The sequence below is a fragment of the Labrus bergylta genome, chromosome 6 (assembly GCF_963930695.1).
Source record: "Labrus bergylta chromosome 6, fLabBer1.1, whole genome shotgun sequence".
Classification (NCBI taxonomy): domain Eukaryota; kingdom Metazoa; phylum Chordata; class Actinopteri; order Labriformes; family Labridae; genus Labrus; species Labrus bergylta.
Window position 1 is genome coordinate 28,770,204 of NC_089200.1, and position 24,549 is coordinate 28,794,752.

The 24,549-nt window shown below is 37.7% G+C and overlaps 3 protein-coding genes across 7 annotated transcripts in view; 2 read left to right on the top strand and 1 right to left on the bottom strand.

Moving 5' to 3' along the window:
* gabrb3 (gamma-aminobutyric acid type A receptor subunit beta3) overlaps window positions 1-9,759 on the bottom strand; it is a 63,443-nt gene extending 53,684 nt beyond the window's left edge. For both annotated transcript variants that reach the window (XM_065956121.1, XM_065956120.1), the window contains exon 1: window positions 6,461-9,759. In XM_065956121.1, coding sequence (XP_065812193.1) covers window positions 6,461-6,555 — 95 coding nt within the window. In that variant the 5' untranslated portion in view covers window positions 6,556-9,759. The remainder of the gene's footprint in view (window positions 1-6,460) is intronic.
* gabra5 (gamma-aminobutyric acid type A receptor subunit alpha5) overlaps window positions 1-14,330 on the top strand; it is a 35,505-nt gene extending 21,175 nt beyond the window's left edge. For all 4 annotated transcript variants that reach the window (XM_020631723.2, XM_020631737.3, XM_020631729.2 and 1 more), the window contains exons 7-10: window positions 4,298-4,441; window positions 9,767-9,919; window positions 10,260-10,471; window positions 10,649-14,330. In XM_020631723.2, coding sequence (XP_020487379.1) covers window positions 4,298-4,441; window positions 9,767-9,919; window positions 10,260-10,471; window positions 10,649-10,939 — 800 coding nt within the window. In that variant the 3' untranslated portion in view covers window positions 10,940-14,330. The remainder of the gene's footprint in view (window positions 1-4,297; window positions 4,442-9,766; window positions 9,920-10,259; window positions 10,472-10,648) is intronic.
* An 8,918-nt stretch (window positions 14,331-23,248) lies between these two features.
* Window positions 23,249-24,549, top strand: part of LOC109983086 (gamma-aminobutyric acid type A receptor subunit gamma3) — a 77,738-nt gene continuing 76,437 nt past the window's right edge. Inside the window, exons 1-2 of the mRNA XM_020632619.3 lie at window positions 23,249-23,510; window positions 23,741-23,886. Of these exons, the coding sequence (XP_020488275.1) occupies window positions 23,458-23,510; window positions 23,741-23,886 (199 nt within the window). The 5' untranslated portion in view covers window positions 23,249-23,457. The remainder of the gene's footprint in view (window positions 23,511-23,740; window positions 23,887-24,549) is intronic.

Sequence of the window (24,549 nt, forward strand, 5' to 3'; positions counted from 1 at the left end):
ACAGACAAAAAACACGCTCTCTGGACGGTTCAGGCACAGGCAGGATCATTATGAGGTGAATGGTCACTGTTTTCATTTTTCAAACCACACTTTGCTCATTGAATGTGACGTGGCAGTTGCATTTATAGGAAACTAACAAATTCAACCACTGATGTAACACAGTTGCACAAAGACGTGTTTAAGACAATGCAGAGTGTCTCTGATAATCCACAGACTGGGGGACTGGACTCAATCTAAATTGCTGTGAAGTCTTCTAACACCACAGTTGCTGGATTAGTGCAATACTGTCGGATTGGACATTGCACGGCAGACGATTGAGAGAGTGTCACACACTTACACACACACACACACACACACACACACACACACACAGACTTAGTGCAGCTACATTATGTGTGTGGTTTGTACTACTTTACAGTACTCATAGTTTTTGGATATTTTCTCGATCTAAGTGAACTTGCATGAATGAAAAGTGTTATTTATGCATCTGAGGCAAACTGAATCTAAGACTTGTGATCTGTGAAAAAAACAAGTGACAGGAAATCCAGAGCCGATGGGTCCGACCCTGTGAGTGAACCTGGAATCATTTGAGGCCATCTCTCTCGGGCGTGCCAACATTCACACATAACATGGTACTCTCAGTAACATCTGCGTATTGTGATTCCCTACAACTGATTACATCAGCTGCAAACACAAGCTCTAAACGGTGACACCAAGTTAATCTCTGTGTAATGAAGCAAAGTGGGTGAAAGGTCAAGTGTTGTGTCACAGCAACGCCACGTCCAACGCAGTGGAACACACACACACACACACACACACACACACACACAGACAAATAATGTAAATGAGTGTTTGTGAGGTTCTAGGATCAAATGTTAATTTTCCTGTAGAAAATTTGAGCAAAATATTCTACATCTCTGTAAAACACTTAATTGACATTTCTGCTCTCCTGCGTTATATAAAGTGATGAAAACGGTCCTTACAGGATGAGGCCGGTGTTTTTTTTTATCTCTTAATGTTCGAATTTTGCCTTTTTTAACATTTTAATTTTAACTTGCACAGGATGGAATCCATCGGGATGTTCTTTTGTTCTTAGGCTATTGTTACCTCCAAGGGAAAAATTTAGTGGGCTATTCAAGGGGCAATTTTTAATTTCAAATCATAATCAGACAAGCCTGGTTAAAAATGTATGTGTGTACTTTAATGGGGCAGGGGAATAACAACGGTATGGAAGAGGACATGCATACATTTTATTTGACTCTCTTTTCCTGCGATAGTTAGTAAATTATTTTATGTTTTTCTCGAGCTCTCGACTTGTTTGTTCTTATCTTAGCATAACAACACTTGTCTTCCCGTAATAATGAGTTAATTTCTGTTGCTTTCTTGAGGTCTCAATAAATGAACTCCTTATCACAGGAAAACCAGATTGTTGTCCCAAGACAACAAGAAAAAGGAGATAACCTCAGAAGCTCATCATCACAGGAACACATGTAGGGATTTATGTCTGCTTTGGGCTTCCATACCAGGGGAATATTAAGATTGCAATTCTTTCTTATTAGCACTCATTCAACTTCAAAGTTTTTTTTTGTTTGTTTGTTTTTTTCATTAAAAAATTCCATTAAAAGAGATAAAGCATCATTGATTTTATCATCCTGACAAAATGCTGTCTCTGAAAGCAACCCTTTCTTCAAAACCAAAAAAACAACAGGTACATTACATATTTATGAAAACTGGTTAAGTTGTATGTTTATTTAGAAGAACATGCTGAGACTACAGGACTTGTCTGCTCTGCATGGTCACTGACTTTGATTAGGAAAAAATGAAACATTTTGATGCTTTGTCACATATGGAAGGACAAGAGTGCAGAAAAATATCTGACCTGCATGACTTTACCTTCTTACTGTGAGTCCAAAGCAAAGTTCACAGGAGGAGAAAATACTGCATGACCTGAAAACTTACAGGACCAGAAACTCTTATGTAACGTTATTAACGTTACATGTTGTTCAACAAACTCATCTTTGTTTGAGAGGAAGTAACAACAAAAGCTTAATAAAAGAACACAGAGTTAATACAGTAAACATGCACACTGATGGGGAGTTAGTCTTTGTTCAGGCTCTGCTAATGTTTGAATTCATAGAGGTGGTGCCGTGATGTAGTTCTAATCATATCATTGTGACTGCTCCTTCTACACACATCATGAGAGATCATTTACAGTTCATCAAAGACCTTACACTTTTAAGAAAGCAGACATTCTGAACTACGTGCCTGAAGAACTTTTTTTACCTACTTAATATTGTAAATTAGCAGAAGTAGACAAAAAAGCTGTATACTGTAGGTGCAGCAGGAGTTCTGACTTTTCAGAACTCCTGACTTTTCTCTTTGTTTCAGTGACCTCACCACCATCTTGAGGTTTAAACAGCCATCTTCAACATTGTATTTCATAACATCCTCCATTTTTTATGGTCCAAAAATAAAAAAAACTAAAGGTACTTTAGACAGGGGTTTAATGTTCCAGCATTTATACCTCAATCATGTTTTTATTTAAACAAAATGTACAGATATAATGTGTCTCCTAAATCAAGAAAGAGTTCTTGTCAGTTCAAGACCTTAGAAATCTGCAGACTCCATCAAACAGACTTAAAAACAAGAAGATATAACAAGTTGACAATTCTGTAGGATATCAGCTGCTGGAATAAGCCAAAAGGTCAAAAATGATGATAAATAATAATTGTATGTAATTATTGGCTCAAGCCTCCAAAGAAAGCTTTTATATGAAGAGCTCTACTTCTAGTATATTTGTAAGGTCTGGTTTCTTTGTAGCCCGACGTAAACTTAATACATGATGAGTTCTATACAGGCATTTGTATGGAAGCCCAAAGCGGACAATCCTCCATACATTTAATTTACTCCAATTTCCTGTGATAATGAGAAATATCAAGCCTTAATGTTTTAACTGGATTATTTGCTATGTAATCTAGAAAACAAAACAACAGTCTGGTCACTGTGATAGGACAAACCAATACATGCCATGCTGCTTTCGTCAAAACCAGTGAGGTGATGTTTTGTGCTTTTGCAACTGTGGGGATACAAAAATAAAAAAGAAAGGAAGAAATAAAATGTATCAATATATATCTGCTCAGGGCTTCCCTTGATTTGTTCACATAAAAGTACTGTTTTTAATATAAGATGGCACAGTGGTGCTGTGGTTTGCACTATTCTGGGCTGTAGGGTTGAACCTGTGAGCCATCTGGGGCCTTTCTGTGTGCAGGTTTCATCCATGTGCCAGAGTTACTACTCTCTGAGGGCTCTGGCCACATTTCACATTAAAAGCCATGCAAGTGAGGTCAATAAGAAACTCTAAATTCTTACGTATGTGTAAGTGGAGGTGAATTTTGCAATAGTTTGTGTGTATATGTTTCCTGTGATGCACATTGTTGGAAGCATGCGATATAAAGTAAGTTTTGCTTACTTACTTACTTACTTACTAGCTCTAAAACGTTGATTCCCAACCTATAACTCTACAAAATGTTTTACAGCAATGTATCACTTCTTTTGTGCGGCCCTGACAGGGCTCAACTTTTGTTTTATATACTGTACAAGTAGAAGGTTTCCAAGGATAAAGATTTGCAACAACGTCTCTTAAATATAAGAAATTGTTTTAAAAGTGACCACTCTATATGACAAAAAAATACAAATCTAGAGGATAAAACCAATGATTGTTGTGCTTTTTGGCTATATAGAAATTACTGACAAATAAATACAGTGGAACCAAAGTGGGATTTGTTATGACATATATTGATGTCAATTTCAATACTGATACTGACAGTGATTTTAGAGGGGGGGAAATCTGCATTATTTACCTATCCAATAATTTAAAGATTAATTTTCATTGTAGTGCAGATTTAGATTTTTTTCCTCATCTGTGATGCTCTGCTTTGTGTACTGCAGACAGTGCTGAGAATATTGTACTCTACTGTCGAATGCAATCGAACTGTTTGCAAAAGTGTCTGATGACACACTCTTTAAAATACTCCAAGCATGGTTTTCTGCATTGCAGGATCTGCAAAAGAAAATCCTTATCAGCGCATTTCTATAAAAACACATATTTTAAAAATACTTATATATATTTGTGAAAGGCCCATGTCAGCCAAATAGCATTGACTTACTGAAATATAAAGGTGGGACTCTACGGGGAAATATGAGAAATGAAATAAGAAAATGTAAACATGTTTAATTGCTAACTTAGTATCTGAAAGAACTTCAAAGTTTTGCATCTTTTTCTGTCTTGTTCTCACAGATGCGTATCCGGTCTCAGAGGTGGTCTACACCTGGACTAAGGGTGCAGCCAAGTCAGTGGTGGTGGCAGAGGAAGGCTCTCGACTGAACCAGTACCATCTGATCGGTCAGTCTGCAGGAACAGAAGACATCTACACCAGCCGAGGTAAACAAGCCACAGTAATCTGTGACCCAGGTACACTTGGGATCAGATTAAAGATGACCTCCTACAGTTTACCTGGATGTGGGGCATTCCCTTGTGATTTCATCTATTACTCACTTGTTTCCTCCTTTACAACCCCATAATACACATAAACTGTATAAAAAAGCCCCTTTCTGCAAAATTTTCCCAAAACGTTCAGGAGGAAGAACATGACAGAAGATTGATTAAGAGGCTGGCTGGAAAAAGTCATGGTAAAGTCAGGATTAAAAGCTCGCTGTTTAAATACACAAATTCAGCTCACTTCTACAACAAACTTCTCACTTGATTTCTTACATCAGTTCACATTTCTCTGATGACAATATGGTCTCAATCGCAAGTTTCAGGTCTCCTTAAAATCAGCAGAATGCTCATTTGAAGTTGTGGATCAATTTTGTGCAATTTGAAGGATATAGCAGGTGGAGCTTCAAAGCGAGGCTAACTTGCAATCAACAATTTTCTACCACAGCAACTTGGAAACTGTGCTGTTAGTGCTTTGTTGTACTAAAAGACACTCTGAAGAGTCGGCTATTACTTAGTTTAAAGCCAAAGCTAACATCTAAATAAATATGACGTACATAAGGGTTTTTTCAAATACACTAAACTCCTCAGAATTTCCTAAAATAGCTTCATGTGTGAATGCCATTTTACTCCCCGCAGAAGATATATTTAAATATATAAAAATTCACTGATGTTAAAAAGCTGCTGCCGGCATGTGACTGGGGCAATCTCTATGCACATAATGATGCTGCTTCATTATTGTTTGCCAGTATGTTCTCTTTTGTTGATACAGTGAACATGTTGAACAACACATTGCATTAATATAATGTCAAAAACTGTCATCGTAGTACGGAACTCCTGAAGTCCCAAAAAGTATGTGTGCACAAGATAATAACTTGATGATAACTTTTCTGTATTATAGCCTCAGTGTCTGTTGCTTGGTCCACAATTTCTGTGCCATCTTTTGTACCCCCAGCCCCCCTTAACTGTCAGAGAAAGTTTTTGCTCTTAAAACACTCAAAGGCAAAGCTTACAAATTGTAGTCTACTAAACCAATGGGCAATTTCCCTCCGATATATCGATATATATATATTTTTAGCTTTTTTAGCTCTGTTATTAAAGTGTTTGCTGAGCAGAGATGTTGTGAGAAGAACTTTTTTTTATTTAAAATCAAGCTGGATAGAGACAATGAATGAATCAAGGATTTGAGAATGCCTCCCACTCACAACCAGCTGTCTCTTGGGCAGCCATCAAAAAGTAGAGAGGGGGGGGTAAAAAAAAAAATCACTTATCCGGGGTCTGAGCCATTGGGTCTGTAGGGTTAATCCGCGTGCAGGCCCATCAGTTGTGCTTTTACTGAGTGACGTCACAGCGCACGGATTGGCTGCTGTGGTGGAGGGGCGGAGCTACATCTGCTTAATTCTGTTATGTAAAGAAGTATGATAATACATTTCTGCTGCTTGTTGCTGGAGAGTTTATCACAGAGGGGGAGTTCCTATATCTGTATTTAAACAGAGCTGATTGCTTTATACTGCCAGGAAAAATGATGCTGTGCACACTGGATCATGTATGAGAATAAAACACATTCTGTTACGTATGCTTTTGAAGCAGCAGGAGGAAATCCTGCCGGGCCACCAGAAACACCCGGGGCTAAAAAAGAACAGATTAACACAGGTTGCTATATATTTCTGTGTTCCTCTTTTCCCACCCTATGCTGCTCAGACTCTGAGCTAACACGGATTTAATTAGGGGTGCTAATCTGAGGTACAAACCCTCTTTAACAAGCTAAGAATAGTTCAGCCGAGAGCTCACACAGTGCCGAGGTGACCTTTGACCCCACAGGTTAAGCTGCTGCAGATTAATATAGACCAAGGCATTGAACTGGTGATATGCAAACCTTGTAGTTTCATTACATTAACACATCAGAGCTCTCAGGCTGTTACAGAAAGCAGCAAAGCTCAACAGATGGTTCTGATCTTTACTCACCAGTTGACCAGCATAGCTGCGTTGTTCTCCGCTATGAATGGCAGTTCTCCACAGACGCTCCAAAAACACAACAGTAAAATCCACCACAACCGCATTTTCACGCCTCACAGATTTCCATCCACTTCCAAGCCCAGCAGGCGGTCAGATCAGCGTGGAGTTGACCCAGTCGTGCCACCACAGAGCAGGGCTGCCAGCCAGTAGTCCTCGGAGTGAAGGCGACACAGGTGCCCCTTTCAACATTAACATGATGCTTGTCCCCGCATCGCACGGAGCATCCAAACTTTTGTCCGACCCTCTCAGCCCCACTCCGCTTCACTCATCTGTGCACCTGCATGAAATCAACTCTGAAACAGAGCTGCTGTAGAGTTCAAGCTCAGGAAAGAAAGCAAAGTATGTCCCCTTTCAAGAGTGGCCGGCCCTGACCAAACGGGTGGACTGTCTGTTGCAAACACACACACACACACACACTCACACATTCAGAGAGAGTGAGAGAGAGGCAGAGCGAGAGAGGCAGAGTGAGATACAGGATGCAGATTGTGACAAGGGATTAGTGAGACAGAAAAATCCGATTTTGCCAGGAGAAAGCAGCAGTCATCTGTGGATTTCCTATAGTTTATCAGACTCCGCAGCTCGACAGGATTTTTGTGGTAATAAAATCCTTCAAATGCAATCTTCAGTTGATTAACAGGATATGATGAATTCTACACCCACCTGCTTTTCAATAATTTAGCTCACATTTGGACATGGAGGTTGTCCAGTAAAGTTTACTCATGTATCCCTTAATCACAGTCTCTATGGACTACACATCACCAACAGATTACTGAGGAAAATGAAAACAAAACCTCCCAAACCTAGTTTAAAATGTCAACAAGCATGTGCCCAAACACATTTTTTTTTTTTTTTACTTTATATGGGATAAATTAAAACCACATTTGTAGATGATTCATTGCTCAAAATAGTTGCCAGCAAATACACTATTAATGCCCATTTAAGTTCAGTGCAGCATTTTAACAGTGCTCGTCTGTTGATGAAAATCGTCCTTTAAGCCTGAAAAATGAACTGATACACTTTGTGCTTGTGGCTTTAAAAGAAAAGAAACAATACAAATACATAAACCGTTGTATCTTTTCAGCTTGCAATGATCCATACATTTATACCACCATTGTATTCCAGAAATTACATTTTAATGTTGCATCAGCAATTAAATACAAATATTGAAACGCATGACGTGAACGGACGACTCTTCTCCCTTTACAGAGACAGGATAAAAGTATTGAACAGCAAACTAAGAAGGCGAATAATGCGGAAATGCTGGTGGATGGTGTGTTGTAATATTACCTAGCTTGGGTGGAAACAAATGAAATAAATTCGCTAGAATATTTTACTGATAATCAGTTCAAGCATTTTAGCTACATACCAGGTACATTGATTTAAAGCTGGTTTAGCTTGTTCAGTAGAGCAGGTGCTCAGTATACAGATGCTGAAGTCGTAGACACATCAGCCTCATGTTTCATCTAGGCCCTTTGATGCATTTCTAACCCACTCTCCAACATATTTCCTGTTTCTCCTCACAGACTTTAGAAAACATGGACGAAGTCTTTGGTAGGTCACTTATTGGATTCTAAAGAGTTTTCATGAAGCACAACGATAGAAGTCACCGTATTGTAAATGATGACTCAAAGTAACTTTCAATCCTATCCTATCCTATAACAGGCAAAGAAGAGGAGAAGAGCTGAGCATTTAGCCTCCTAGCAAAGAGTTACAATGCATCAACATGCTTGTCAAATCAACCATGTCCCTAATTACGCAAATTTATGAATAAGGCTAAATCCAAGGCTTAATGAAATCAAGAAAAATATGTTCTAAAGAAATCTGCCTCCTTTAATATGTGTACCAATAATGAATTAAGCTATTGATACTAAAATCTTTTTTTGTACCAGGGTGTAAACATGTTTATATCTGCTGTAAAAATGGGCACTTTAATATAGGACGTAATGGTGATTGCTTGGCTTCTGCAGCCAGCCTCAAGTGAAAACTCATGGAACTGCAGTTTGTTTTTGTTTTTTTTAACAACTGCATTTGTTTCATTTTCAGTTCCAGAGTGATGTAAGTCTCTCTTTAGCTGTTCTTTAAATTACAACAAAGGCCAAAAAGATAATCAAAAAAGTAATCCTCACTATGTGAATTCTAAACTGTTTTTTATTTGGCATTGCAATTCATAAAGTATTTGCTGTTGAATGTATTAAAAGCTGTTGCAATATGTAAAACTAATTTCAACTGGACAAGGCTGGTGTAAGTGTATGTCCTTTGAATTAAAGAAAAGTGTGTTGATTCATCCCTAAATCATTTCTGATTGGCCTTAATAGCCTGTGTAACTTCCATAATCAGCACTGTGGTTTTAGGTAAACATTTATATAATGGGTATACGTAATGTATTTTCTGGGAACTATTTTGAGCCATGAGCTATTTAAAAAGAATGATGTTCCATTGAGTGTTTGTATAGCAGTAGGACAGTATTTGTGGGATTGCCCCAAAATAAACACGGCCTTGTTTCATGTTAATGAGGCTGAATGATGAATATTGGTTTAGTCCATTAATAGCTCACAGTCCATTCATTCTCCGTGTCCTCAGGGAAGGCTTGTATTTTCTGAATCCGGCTGTATCTAATGGTAGTTTTCACTGTTGATGGATGTGTAGAATATTTTGTTGATTAGTATGTTAAGTGTGTTATCTTAAATGTCAGAAAGTTATGAAAATCCTTTAATCCTTGTTTCCTAATGCCTGAGATGACAGCCTTAGTTTGACCTTTGTACCTAAATAATACAAAGAGCACATTCCAGACATTCTCTGAATTTGACACCAAACACTTGAAGGAATCTTGGTGTTCATGTGTTACTTTTAATGACAGCTGTCCTTTTCTATCGGAAAGGTATCTTTAAATGACTTCTTTCCCTGATTTCCGACTCTATCCACTATCCTATCCCTACAATAAAGGCCCAAAAAGCCCAAAAATAAATCTTTTAAAAAAACAAAAACTTTTTTTTACTTGACCTTCAAGGGGGGCGGGGGGGCATTGGGGCGGGCCGCCCCCCAAATATAATGGTAGGGGAAACACTGCAAAAGAATAGTCATATTTAAGAAGCTGGAAACAAATCATTTCCCCCCTTTTCTTAAAAATACTCAAACAGAATGAAGAATTACTGAAAAAGTTGTTGATTATTTTTAAATATGTCTAAAGGTTTTTCAGAATACTGAAATGTTGACACTTTAGGAATTCCCACTCCTTTGTTTTGATGTTTATCGCAGGTCAATACACGGTGATGATGGCTCACTTCTACCTGAAGAGGAAGATCGGCTACTTTGTCATTCAGACCTACATGCCCTGTTTCATGACTGTGATCCTGTCACAAGTTTCTTTTTGGCTGAACCGTGAGTCTGTTCCTGCACGGACTGTCTTTGGTGAGTTTGGAAACACTCAGGCACATCTGTTATAAAAACAATCCTGGAAATGACTAATGATATGACCCTTTATTAGTATACTATTCTGCAGGAATTTCACTATTAAAGTCTAAAGATAAAAACATTTTGTGATCTGACGTGTGACTTTAATGCTCAATTAAGGATTATGTCTAAATTCTGAAGTAGAGTAGAATTAAATAATAACCAGGTGTTTCCACTGCATGATTTGTCTGTAATACTCCGTAATGTGCCTTCCTTTTACAAAGACTTAATCTGTTGGAATTAAAACAGGAGAGGAAGTCTGGTTGAGTAAAAGTGACCCAGTTTTCTCCTCCACCAGGTGTGACCACAGTGCTCACCATGACCACTCTCAGCATCAGCGCTCGAAACTCGCTGCCTAAAGTGGCTTACGCTACAGCCATGGACTGGTTCATCGCAGTGTGCTACGCCTTCGTCTTTTCAGCCCTCATTGAGTTCGCCACAGTGAATTACTTCACTAAGAGGAGCTGGGCCTGGGATGGAAAAAAGGCAATGGAGGCCCAACAACCCAAGGTGTGTGTGTGTGTGTGTGTGTGTGTGTGTGTGTGTGTGTGTGTGTGTGTGTGTGTGTGTGTGTGTGTGTGTGTGTATGTAAGTCTGTTTTATTTTGTTCGATAGAGGAACCCCACTTACTTCTTTTGGAGAAGGACATTGAGTACTCTTAATCAATGCCTTTCTTTGTCCCTGCAGAAAAAAGACCCTCTGGCTCTGTCTAAAAAGCCCAACAACACCTGTTCAGCTGGAGTGAATTACACAGCCAACCTAACCAAGGATGCATCCATCTCTACTATTTCAAACAGCACGGCTGTTCAGCTAAAAGCCTCCGAAACCAAGGCCCCAGACCCCAAAAAGACTTACAACAGCGTGAGCAAAATCGACAAGATGTCCAGAATAGTGTTCCCGGTGCTGTTTGGGACCTTCAACCTGGTCTACTGGGCCACGTATCTCAACAGGGAACCAGTGATCAAAGGAGCTGAGTAAGCTCTGCCATCATTCATCTTCCTGACCACCGCTTCAGGATATAATAATTGGATCCCATCAAATTCTAAGACAAGCACTTAGTCTTTGTATCATAGCTGTGGATTTTTATATTATCAAAGTACAGATTTTCCACTACCATATATTCTTCTCTGATTCCGATTACACGACCTGAATCTGCAAACTGGCCAGTTCTGAGTACCAATCTGATACAAGACCAAGCTATCAACTAACCCTACTTATCACCTTGCTAAGAGATTGAATGTCAGCTAATTTCCTTTTATTACTAAGTTTTACAGTAAGTCACAACTAAGAAAAGAACAGATAAATACATTAAGGAACAAATAATAAATCCATTTGGAGTTCTACTCGTTTCTGTTTAATAGTGTTAGAGAGAAACTGTTTTTTTTTTTTAAATATAAATCTGCTTTATTTAGTGTTTTCTCTGGTTTTAATCACAAGGTCAGTATGTTTAAGAAAGGAAGAGATCTGTTTGCTTAATTTGGCTCCCATGAAAAAAACCTCACAAAACATTGAAAAAACACAGACCTAAAAAACAAGCAAAGCTAAGAGCTGGGTTTGCAGACCCTCAAGATTTTCCACTGAAATAAAATGACATCTTTTAGGGCTAATATTTTTTGTATCCAATCAGTGCAGAGAAAGCTGTGCAATCTCACATGTTAGATGATGTTAGATGATATCAGACGCATATTCCGGTTCTGGCATCGGTATCAGAAGAACTCTTCATCAGATAACATTTGCATGTCTGTCGCTTCAGGGACATGTTGCCATGTTTGCCTTGCGTTTGTAAGTACGTATATGATAATATGACTTCTCCTTAAGGACAGATTAAATAAAGAACTCAAGTCTGATTAGTTTTCCATCTCCTGATATTTAAACATTTTAGCATTTGGCATTTATTGTTTCTCGTCTACTCTACAGTACAGATGCTATAGCAAGGCCAAATGCTATTCAAACTATATTTTGATTGTGTTACCTGAATGCAGCTTTTACCTTTCTAACTATTACTTTGTACAAATGGGCTGGATGTCCTCAATGAAAGGCTGGGCCCAGGCCCATGGGACTTTGCTTCCTTGTTAAAAGCAGATGAATAGCCATGCTAAATGTGTTGCCTTCAGAGTGTCAAAGCTCATTATGAATGCACTGATATTGCCTGCAATTGCTTTTTCAGATTTTCAGAGGCCAATTTTTTCAACTCTCAGTAAATTGTTTTTTTTTTTGTTCGTTTTTATTAATCTTTTTGTTTCTGTTTATGTCGAGATGAAATGGGGACAGAGTTGAAAGAACAAAGTGTTTCCAGGTCACCATGTTGAGAATCCTGTATGTACTGTACGTAGTTTAACAAACATGTATATATGCTATGCTTTTAGAAACGCACCACTAAGCCTGTAAGGTTAGCTTCTATGTTATGCATACACAGCAACACAGTGTTACTCTAGCTTGAGCTTTAGCAATTTTGACAGAATATACAATGCTTTTTTAAAACACTGAAACATTTAAAATAGTTAAGTTTTTTGGATCAGTTTGTTCTTTCTATAAGCTTTTATGAAAACTTGCGAATGTTATGATAAATATTCCAATGCTTTGAGCGGGATCACTTTTTTGTCATAATTTAGAGAAACTTAGAGACTTGTCATGTTATAAGGCCGAAGAAAGAGATAGAAAGTCACAATTAAAAGGTTGTTGCATTTTGACCTTTGTTATCCGTAGGGTTCCAGGTAACAACATCAAGTATGAATATAAATGTGTCATCATAAGATGCACAAGGTACCTATAGAGTCCTTATCACATCAGTACAGGTTCCTGCCCTTCTTTGCCTTAAATAAAGGCAAATATTCCCCCCCAAAATGTGAAAAAATTGTCATTATATGTAAAAGGAACAGTTTGAATATTTATAACAATTTGCTTATTTATTTACTTTCTGAGACGTATGTGAAGACGTTGCCACCCTTATGTTTGTACTTTAAATATGTAACTAAAGCCAGGAAATTGTTGGCTTTGCTTATCATAAAAGGCTGGAAACAGCATTTAAATTAAATATGTTTTCCCTTAAGAGTAAGCCCCTCAAAGGCTCACTGATACAAATTCCTACATTAAATGTTTTAACTTGGAGAGAACAGAGCCATTGGTCGGACTATCCCAGCTGTTGCACAAGCTAATATAATAGCATACTTAACTGTATGTAATACAGTAATGTAATAAAAAAACAAATCTAGTTGTTATACACAACATAGTTGTTTTTTTTTTGCTTAGGGACAGTAGATTAATTAGTATTATTGAAAGTCTGGAATAAATCTTTAATCCAACTCTGTGTTAAGTGTTGATTTTACATTCCAAATGATCTCACACATGGGTCCAGCTTGTAAAACAAGTTGCTGAAAGCCAGTGCTCCACATCTGGAGAAAAAAATAATTGGGTTAAAATGTATAGTTTGTAATGAATAAGTGAACAAGGTTAAAAGTATCAGTTGTCAACAAGTGATTCTTGGATGTGGTGGGAACAGTTTATTTCTAAGCAGGATGTACAAGCTTTCCTTAATAGGAAGGCTTTTATGAGTTATTTAAGCTCCTGTGAGGAACTTTTGCATGTCATTCCCCTGTCTCTCTCCCTGATGTCCTACTCTGCCTACTGTCCTAAAGGCTAATGCTAAAAAACAACAACACTATTTTACCAGTTTAATGCATCAGGCATGGTCAATATTTGCCACTGGAAAAGTAGAAAAAAAATTCTAGTCCGAAACCTACCCGGTGGCAGCGGTTACATGCATCAGTATCAATTTCAGTGCGTTTTATAACCAGTCAAAAACTCTTCACAGGAGCTATAAACAATCTCCTAATCTTACTGTATGTCTTTGACTTTGTCTTTTTTGTGTTGTTTTATCTGCTTTCCTTTTTGCCCCTCAACAATCTATTTTGAAGCATCTGCTTTCTTTTCTGGTCAAGGGTTGAATAAAATATGAACGTGATGATGATGTGACTTAATGCCTTCTGTGCAGCCGGGACACTATTTAATGCGTTTATGGAGCACACAAGATGTATTGTATTATAACATTTAAGGTACAGAATGTTCTTTAAATGCAAATATCTGAAGCAATAAATAATGCTTTCATTATGGATAACTTCTGTTTATGGTAAAATGTCATCATGTGACTTTTAATTTGTCTTTTTATTCCATTTTTGCAATAGTCTTTTTCTATATTTGACTATACTTGGATTCATTTAGGCTCTGCTCTTCTCTCTTTGGAAGCACAGTGCTCTTCTTTGTTTTGGTAAAAGACCTGTGAAGGGGACTAATGAAAGGGTCTGATTCAAACCTTTACTTTTTCCTCGATTGTTATGCATACGTGATTCCAAATAAAGCTTCTCTGACTCAATCTGTCTGCTGTGTTTGGTCAGAGAGCCCTGTGATAATGAAACACCCTCATCTTGTTATTTTTGACATGCAGTGACATGTTTGAAATGTCAGGTCAACACCAATCACAGATTTCTCTCAGTTTTATTTTCTGTGAGACTTAATTTAAGTAGACACAGAAGGATGCAGCACGATTCAGTACATGAAGTATTAATCTACATATTTAAAGACATTTATACAGCGGACGTGATAAAACGATGCCTTAATCTTGCTTGATGGAACAACAGCCCGCACGTTCTGCCTCTCCTTTGATTACACACATGCACATCCAGATCATGCAGCTCTACAGTTGGCCAACTGGTAAATCCATCTTGGGGGTCTCTGTGGTGGTGACATCTGGCTCACATCTGTTTGTCAAGGATTTAGCTCCATTTAAGTTGCTTTTCCATTCAGCTGGCCCTGTACTCTGCTGCAAATTAAGCTGCCACTGATGGCACCAAGTGACATCAGTCATACTATGGAGCTGTAAAGGCAAAGATAGGCTACAGTAGACTATGTGTTGGTGGAGAGGGGCTGTCCTTTCTTATCCACCACCACAGCCCTTATAAAAACACACTCACTCACAGAATGTCCTGTTGCACTGAAAAAAACTAAAATCTAAGCAAGTGTATTTGTCTTATTTGTCGTAAAAGAAACACTAAAAATATTTATTTTAAGTCACGTTCCCCTGATGAAATATCTTAGTGTAAGATACAAAACACAAAAGTAAGGCCTGCATTGCTTTAAACAAGTAAAAGATACAGTATATGTCAATGGGGCAAGTACATTTCACATAATCAAGATATTGTATCTCATATCAAGATACTAAACAAGCAAATACATTTGCCCATTTTGCTGATATTTCTACTTATTACAAGTAATAGTCTGGACTTCTTAGATAAACACGTTCCTGAATCTCTTAATGATATTTTCAGAGTAGATGTCCAGTAAATGTCACACTTTAGCATTGGTGTCTCAGACATGAAAAAGTAAAAAAAGGGACCATTTCCTGTCCTCATGTCATGAGGTCATGAGGTTAAGGAAAGATGTTAGGAGACTTCATAAAGGACTTAGGGAAAGGCGATCTCGTTGCTCTGACAATTCGACCACATTTCCACTAGGCGACGTAATAATGCAACGGCGGAGGTTAATGACGTGGGTCTGTCTGAAACTGTTCAGAAAATGGACTACAAAAAACGAATCTAAAAAACTTTCCACTGTGCCTTCTTACTGTGAAATATTCCTAATTACCACAAGGTTGGCATTGAAATAATAGGAATAAAGGCTACCAGGCTACAAGTAACAAAAGTGAAACCATCACCTTCCTGTCCACTCAGAAATCAACATCAAAATAAATATGATATTTGTATGAAATTAATTGTTACATTTATGCAAGATATACATAATGTTTTAAACATACACATATACTACTGCACAAAGCATTCTTTTTTTCTTACTTTATTGCAATGTTCGTTTACAGTTTTCATTCACAACGGTGACTTCAGAATGCATTGCAACCTTTTTAAAAAAAATAAAATAAAAAGCTTTCTTAAGGGAATGAAATATGTTAAAGAAAACATCATCTGGCAAAAAATGTCCCTTATCCCTTCCTCCCTTACATGATCGTTCCTAAGCAAAAAAGACAATTTGATTGCACCCTTAGTGTTTTAACTGAGTGCAGCCATTTGCAGGACAAAAAACCCAGAAGGGAGTGTGACTGCTTCTTTTAGAAGGTATATAGTTAGGATATATTTGATATCTGCTTTATTAATGTGTAAAATTTAGCATATTATATTATTATCTCTTAAAAATCATGTTAGATGTTAAAGCGATGAATTCTCCACAAACAAGCATGAGCATTATTCAGACTGTGGCTCCAGGCCAAAAGAAGAACTGGGAAAGTGTTGAGGGTAAAAACTTGTATAGGCATTCTAATATAGGGCACTATTCATTATGGCTGCTATCTATGACATGTCTGCAGAACTGCTGAGTCAGGTGAGATGAGAGGACACTGCTGTGCCTTATGTTCAGACACACACTGCAGCTACTTTATCTGAACATGAACTATCTGAAGCTGCTGCATGTAGTCAACTGCTGCCATTTGATTTTAGTTTGCTGAGTGAGCACTTTTTTTATTGTAGCTGCAGAGCCAAGTGTGAATTTAACTTTACTCCACAGTGGCACAAAGGACTGTTAAATTCTAATGTAAAACATACCTACACTTAAAATGATATCATCAAGCAGTTTCTTTCTGACTTGACCACTGCCTTATATTCAGAGGACACTTCAAACATGACTTTTTCAATTCAATTCAATTCAAAAAACTTTATTTGTCCCCAGGGGGCAATTCAGTATATTGTCATGTGAAAAGCCAAAAATTCATTGTACCATAACAATACTGAACTTTATTGTTGTTACAAATTAAAAGTAGGTCACCTTGATTCATGGCTTGCTTTTATACGCAAGTGATAAAAGGTTTTTTAATTGAATACAGCACTAAGAGCACAGTAACAAAGCAGGTGATGAACAAACTCGACAGCAGTAATAACACAGAAAATTAATATAGAAAAATATAAAACAAAACTAAGCATCATAAAATGGAGGTCATAATGAAGCAAGGACAGCAACCAAAAACAAGGCGATAAAAAACAGTCCATAGAAGTCATATGAAAGTTAAATTAGACGTCTCCTTAAGATTTTGTTTCAAAGTTTGCAAATTACAATAAGTGAGCACGATTATCATCACATGTTTAAAATGTACCCAAGCTTCAAAAACAGAAAAAGAGATGAGCCAAAAATTTGATTGGAAAAAAGGACAAATGAAAAATACATTTTTGCACCATCATTAACTAACATTCAGCAGTTTTTAAAATCCCTGCTCAATCAATACACTGTGCAGCAGTGTCCCAGTCATGTGTCTGTTTTTAATGGATGCTGGATGAAGGCTTACACAGTTTTTAGGTCACGTAAGCAGAGATTGTAAAAACTGTCAAAGGTGTCAGTAATTTAACAATGAGACACACGTGATCTCTTTGTGCACTGATGTTTATTTTATTAAGAAATAATTTTTGAATGTAAATGCAACACAGTCAGGAAGACTTTATTCTGCGTGTTGGTTTTATTGTCCATTCTCTGACTCTGTTGCTATGTTTCATTGATTCAGTACACTGTGCTCTCTGTAAGAACTAAAAATAACATATTGGTCGGTATTATGGCGGCCTCAAATGTGATTTAGATTTGACGCGGTGCAGTAAGTGTTTTTTTATAATGCAAGTGTAGTGAAATCTGAGAGACATAGTAGTAAAATGCTTACAGTTCCTTCTCAAAGAGATTAAAAAGGATTTGTGTTGGTACACGGACTGACAGGCTGTTATGGGACTGTTCTCTGTCCCTGTCTGTGTTAAATAAAGCATCGCGATAGTTCATGGAGGAACTCTTTCACCCCATCTGGAATCATCTCAATGATTGGAGTATTGTTTCTACACACTGATCACTGCTTCACACACTCACTGCAGCTGCTGCTGGAAAAGCTTTACGGATGCAATTTGCCCTTATCGACTAAAAGAAAGTAAACAAACTGGGAATATAAACCAGCGTTTAGAGTGATCAAAAATGTTACGGTCAAGACAAACAAAGTTTTTTTGGCTTCATTCAACTCAATTAATTATCTTACAATAAATGGTCAGCGGTGTCCTTATGTTTTTTTTAGTGTTCTGTCATTCCTGCCCATTTATATACACAGTGTGTGGTAACTAATCGTGGACACGATATATGAGTTTCATATGCTGTAAGATATGATACGATTAGATTCAATACCATGAGCTGGCTATGATTAGATACCACATAATATCTGATATGCTACAATTAAATATGATACAATATATTATATTTTAGATATTTCATATGCAATAAGATATGATACGTTACAATAACATTAGATGTGATACGATCAGATACGGTATGATTATTTACGACTATTTCATATATGATATGTGATGAGATATGTCATGATAAAATCAAATTTGATATGATGGATAAATAGAGAACTTTGATTACCCCATAGAAGAAATGCATTTTAATAGCAGCTTCAACAACATTCAACAAATAGAAAACAGAGCTAAACTTTTAAAATAAAAAAAGAGAGATGATGAGAAAAGATAGTCTCAAGGTGAGTTTAAGCAGAGTAGATAATAATATTTAAACAACAGGTGATAAACGTAAATTACATTCAGTAATAAACAGTAGGCAGGATATATTCTAACAGAGAGGTAAGTGTAGAGGATAAATGAGTCCAGTTCAGCGACTGTGTGTTTGGCAAATTGTGTATGTAAATTTGTTCTACAGTCTGATCGAGGCAGGTCAGAAAGATCTCCTGTATCTTTTGAACAGCGGTGATTTATTATTCTGTTGCTGAAGCTGCTCTTTAGATTATGCAGCGAGGTGTGAAGAGAGGGGGAAACATTGTCCATGGTGGTCTGACGTTCTGCCAGCACTCTGGACTCAACCACATCCTCCAGATATACGATTCCATATGATACTGTATCATGCTATACAATCCAATACGATAACCGATATGATAACTAAATATATAATATGACAATAACATCACCATACAGTGAATCTGCTTTAATAGATTGATTGTAAAACAACCATATAGCAATAGTTCACAGTGTCAGATTAATTGAAGATAATCTAATGCTTCTTCATCCTTAAACTGATTTTCACAGTTGTCTGTCCCACTTTCTTCTTCTTTTGGTCTGCTGTCGTCTTCTTCTTTGACCATTTAACTTCTCCGATACCCTTATTCATGTCATAGTGCCACCATGAGGAGTCATTAAGTAGTGTTGCAGTGAATCGAGGTGACAGATAAATCAGTTGTGATTCAATAATTGTCTCATGAGAGTCCGGACAACAACACACAACGAGATACATTTTGCTGTATCAATATTTTGTCCCACCCTTAAAACACAAACTACACAAACCAAACTACCCTGTTCTGTCAAACTTTGAGCAGAAATACATATTTAAATATTCTAATAATCATACTAATGCTATCAAATTAGATTTAAAATCTTTCTTAAGAAATTCAAAATAAAACATGTTTAGACTTAGTGAACTAAATAAGAACAGGTATGCTGAGTCAGCATGAAACTATTTTAATAATACGCTGTCTCAATGTATTAAAGATACATTTAAACTATTCTTATGCAATAATAACTGTAATAACAGAATAAACATGCTCAGTATAATGCTCTTAAATCACTATAGTCTACACCCCACCTTCATCAGCACACCTGACCAAGCCCCTCGCCCAACATTATAAAGCTCGCCCTCAGTCCTGCCACTTCCTTGTTCCCACCAAAACCAAACCAAACAATCAAGGAAGCACAATGTGAGTTATAAAAGGAACTTTAACCTTTTTGTAGTTTTGTTCAGTTGATATAAACGATGTGTTGTTTCCAATATAAACGTGTCTCTTATTTAGTTTGCTAGATTGTGAAAAAGAGTGAAATATCTGAATGTGGACCCATGAATGATGCAAGCTAAAGCTGCTATGTTGGGTTTTTAGTAGTTAATGAAACAGACTCAGATTATTAAAGATGCCTCTATATGACCTACAAAAGCACACATGGTCATCATGAAGAAGAAGTATTATTACTGTCAAGTTATTGGTGTAGTCTGTTAGTGCGGCTGTCTGGAAGGTGTGGGAAGAAGTGACTGCACACTTTAAATCTCAGAAAAGATTCACAATTACTGATACGTTTGAATGTTAAAAGAAAGCTAGAAAGGCGTTTTGTCGATATCTCCCTGAGTCATGACTGTCTACAATAACTGAGAAGCGTGAGTCCCGCCAGCTGTATTGTTGTGAAGCTGTGTTTCCATGGACGAGTCGGCCTTGTGTATAAAGCTGTTTTAGTCAAGAACAAGAGAAAAGAAGAATGCCATAACATACTCAATGCTTATTTGGATTTTTGGATGTCATATTAGTGTCTTTAGATCACGGTCATTCTGTGTCAATTTATGTGCAATGTGAATCCATGATTTAAACCTCAGTGTGCTAACTTTAGCGTGCTAACCCAACAATGCAGGTTAAGCCCTCTTTTAAACCTTAAGACTCTTAATTGTTTTAACGTCATTAGAGCTTGGGTTTAAATGTGTATGCAACATCAGGTTTTCTGTGAACTAACGATAGCAACAGTATCTAGTTTTTTTGAAAAGAAAAGTCATATGGGAAGACTGAGGTTGTGTATCCTGCAGCATGCGGAACATGACTCACCAATTATCAATGTTCAGCAAGGTCCCAGTGCATTGATGTGAGAGATGCATGCTCTTATCAAATCTACATAAACCCCTCCCCCTGCTGCTGCTGCTGCTGCTGCTGCTCTGGTTCCTTCCTCCTGTTAATCCCCTCTGCTTGTTCTCCCCTGCCTGCATTTCCCCTCTTACCCAGCAGAGGGCGACAGCAGGCAGCTACAGCAGCAGCTGCAGACAGTCTTTAGTGTCACAGGAACATCCCTGTCTGTGAAACATGTGGAGCCTGTAGCTGTGTGCAGAGAGTGTGAAGATGCTGAGGGTTTATTTTTCTGTCAGTGTGAAAGAGAATCTGCCGTTAAAGACACGATTCACATTATTTGGTTCCATCAAAACCAAACAAATCTATATTTACTGGCTGTCAGCGAGGGATTGTTTATCTCAGCAGTTAATTTCTACCTTTCAGGAACCTTGTGTATGTGTCAGAAAAACACAAGAGGCTGCATGGCAGAGAGAGAGTGTGTTTTGTTTTTGGTGTTTCACTGAGGCTCAGTCTGATACATTTGTTCCCCTGGATGCAGCATGTTCTCATTTGTGTTATTTCTTATTTTCACCAGACTCCTGCAGTTCACTTCACTCTCTCTCTCTCCGGAGCATGTCTCTAAAGATAGAACAATCTTTATTTAAAGGGCAACTGCACAGATTTTCTGATATGAAGTTCAGTAAACTGGCTCCTGAGAGAGCTTCTCTATGGTGCCTGAGAAGGGCAAACATGCAACAACAACCTTTCTATTCTTTTTTTTAAACAGTTTACACAATTATTCTGAGGTCATAGTGACATCTTCAGAGGTATTGGGCTTTTAGACTTGTCGTATATCCTGGAGGTGTGGGAACATTCAGGGGCATGCTATTGAGATGCTTTATGTGAAATGCTTGATTTATTTTGTATTTTGGGTCTAACAGGGTGATCACTGAATCTTAAACCTGCATTCTTTCTAGTGGCCACCAGAAGGAGACCTATCTAAATATGAATCAAAACAAATATCTAATGACTTTTTATTGCTAATTCTTCTTCTTCGTCTTCTTTAAACGGCATGTTTATTTAGGTAGTTACTATGTAAAATATTTAAATAAGCAGGATATGTTTTTGGTAATTATCATGTGGACATTAAACAGTTGATTCATATTAGAAGACTTTGAGGAGTTGACATGTTCTGTTTTTAAAAGCGATTGCTACATGAGGCATACACTGTCCTATTTCAGGAATGATTTTGAAATCGGGACGACTTTTAGTTTGACTGTTCATCGTGAGCTGATCAATCCCAGATCTGCTGCTCTTGACCGGTCCAGTGAATTTCATGTTTGGAACACTGCATACTATCGCAGTGAGAGCGGAGCCTCCAGCTGATTCCCGGCTAAAGGGGAAGAGAGCGAGAGAGTTTCTGATGGTGTACATATTTCAGCAGTGCATAAGAATTGACTGTAATACACATAGATCTGACTTCAACGTGTCTGTGGGAGTTTTAAGCATAAACTTTATCAACTATCAAAGTTCCATCCCAATTTAACCCTAACAGTGTTAGCACTCAGGCTCCAAAATCACACAAGTTTATTGTGCTTTGGTCTAAGATTAATGTTTAAATGAATATCATACTCATCAATGCACCTTGATAAGAAATGTAGTGCTTGAGTTTTCTGATCAACTTGCTTGCAAACCTCTTGCTGCTCTCCAGTCCAATTATGGTCACTTTTGACTCCCCAAAAATGACATTGCGGCCGCCATAAAATGATTGAGGTTGCTTTGTCCACTTGACCCTCTATGAACCTGACCAATACTGAAGTTTAAAAATTAGGATATTTTGGCCTTTGTAGAAACAGATTTTCAATGTTTTCCATTTTTTTACATGAAAGCAGATAACTTTGTTTCTGAGTTCCTGAAGTGTTTAACATCAGTTGTGAAAATATAACAGGGACTTTACTGGAGGTAGACTGTGTAAACACAACACAAGGGCTCTCAATTACATTCACCAACAGTGCTACAAAGGTGCCTCTAAACTGTGGCAGGCAGCATGCCAATTAGCGGGATTTGGCAGCTTTGAAAAAAGCTCCTGTAGCACTTTGAAGTGAAAGCTTTCAAATTAGTATTTGGCGACTGAAAAGGGCTCCAGAAAGGACAAATAACCTGTTCTCCGACTGCAGGCACATCATCTAAAAAGCATACATTATGGTTGGTAAGAGCAACATTTTACTATGTATAGGACTTTACTATGTATAGGACTTTACTATGTATAGGACTTGCAAAACGGGTTTACTTTGATGCAATTAATATTCCTGGCACATTTATTTACCCTATAGTTAAAACGAAATACCTTGCCTAATAGAACAGTCTTCAGGCTAATTAAAACCCTTCAAGAAATCGCAAGTGCATGTATTATTTTTATCCGGTGCAATTTCCTAAAAATAAAGAGAGAAAAAAATGGGGAAATGAAAGGAAACAAGTTTTGATCTGGTCAAAGTGTGCTGTAGACAGAGGTGTGACGCAGATTTCTCCCCGTTCAGGAGTTTGGGATGAATGAGGGGTTTTCGGAGGACGCATTCAGAGTGCGCGCACCTGCGTAAAACCAGCAGAGCCCGAAACAAGGATACAAGCACACACCTCACCCAGAGAGAAAGAGAGAGGAGCTGCTCCTCTGTGTGAACACGGCTTACAGGAGGGATCCGACACGATTGATTTAAACAATGATTTCTGTTGGATTACAAACTATGAGAAGCTTTTTTCTCAGGTTATCCTCTGAGCAGCTGTGACCGCCGGACACAGACACAGACACATCCACACTTGTTGTCAACCTGCAACAAACATGACATCCAAATCACTGGCTTATGTCTTTTTTCTGTCTGCCCTGCACACTTGGTAAGTGGCAAATCTTTACTTCAAAACTGCCCTAAAAATACTGAAGGAAACGTTGTGTTGTGTTCAGGGATCCTGGAAAAATTTACTCTGCTCAAACGGTGACGTTCGTGAAGAAAACTTTGTGTTTTAACTTTATCAATGTCTCTTTTACGATGTTTCCGTGCACACAGTCTACTCAGTGTCCTGTGTTTCATTACCTGTATTCACTACCTTTCATTTCAACTGTGCAGCTCTCTGACAATCGAGTACGAAGAGGAATACGAGGATGTCACCGTAAACCAAATGTTGGCTCCTAAATCACAAGAAACAGACGCCACGGAAATACTCAACAATTTACTGAAAGAATACGACAAGAAACTGCGGCCGGATATTGGAGGTAATTCATTATTTTGTCACTGCCCCCTGCCATGTTGTCGTATCTTGAAATATGTCATTCACCAAACAAGACCTAAATTCAAGATAAGCAACAATAAAACGTCTCCAGATAACCTGTGTGAACCTCCAGATTCAGTTGGTATTGTTTGATAAAATTGCAGATGGGTCTATTCTAAGAGTCCTAAAGACACACCATAAAACCACAATATATACAGTTGAATACCTCACAATAATAAAGTGTGAAAAAAAATGATGCAATGTACAGTCCTGAAGTTTCTGTAAATATCTTAAAAATCTATTAAGATGTTTCATAACAGCAGTCACATATAATGAGTGTAATTGTCTTCAAGGTCAGGCATCACAGCTTCGTCTAACAGCTCTATCCATCTTGTAAGTTAGGTGATGAGGTGACATCTCTCTGTAATGTGTTTATGACACACTCTCACACCTCCATAACAGCTTATTAGCTGTTTGGATATCTAGAACAAGCCTCACACTATAGCTGCACACAGTATGTCATCGCAAATAGTATCAGGAAGCACAGTTAGACTAGAATAACAGGCTGTTTTTTTTATAGCCGAGTCATCGTTTTGCAGAAGAAAATTGCAACATATTTATAAAGCTGAATGTGACATGCTAACATAATAAGTCTCTAATGTCGATA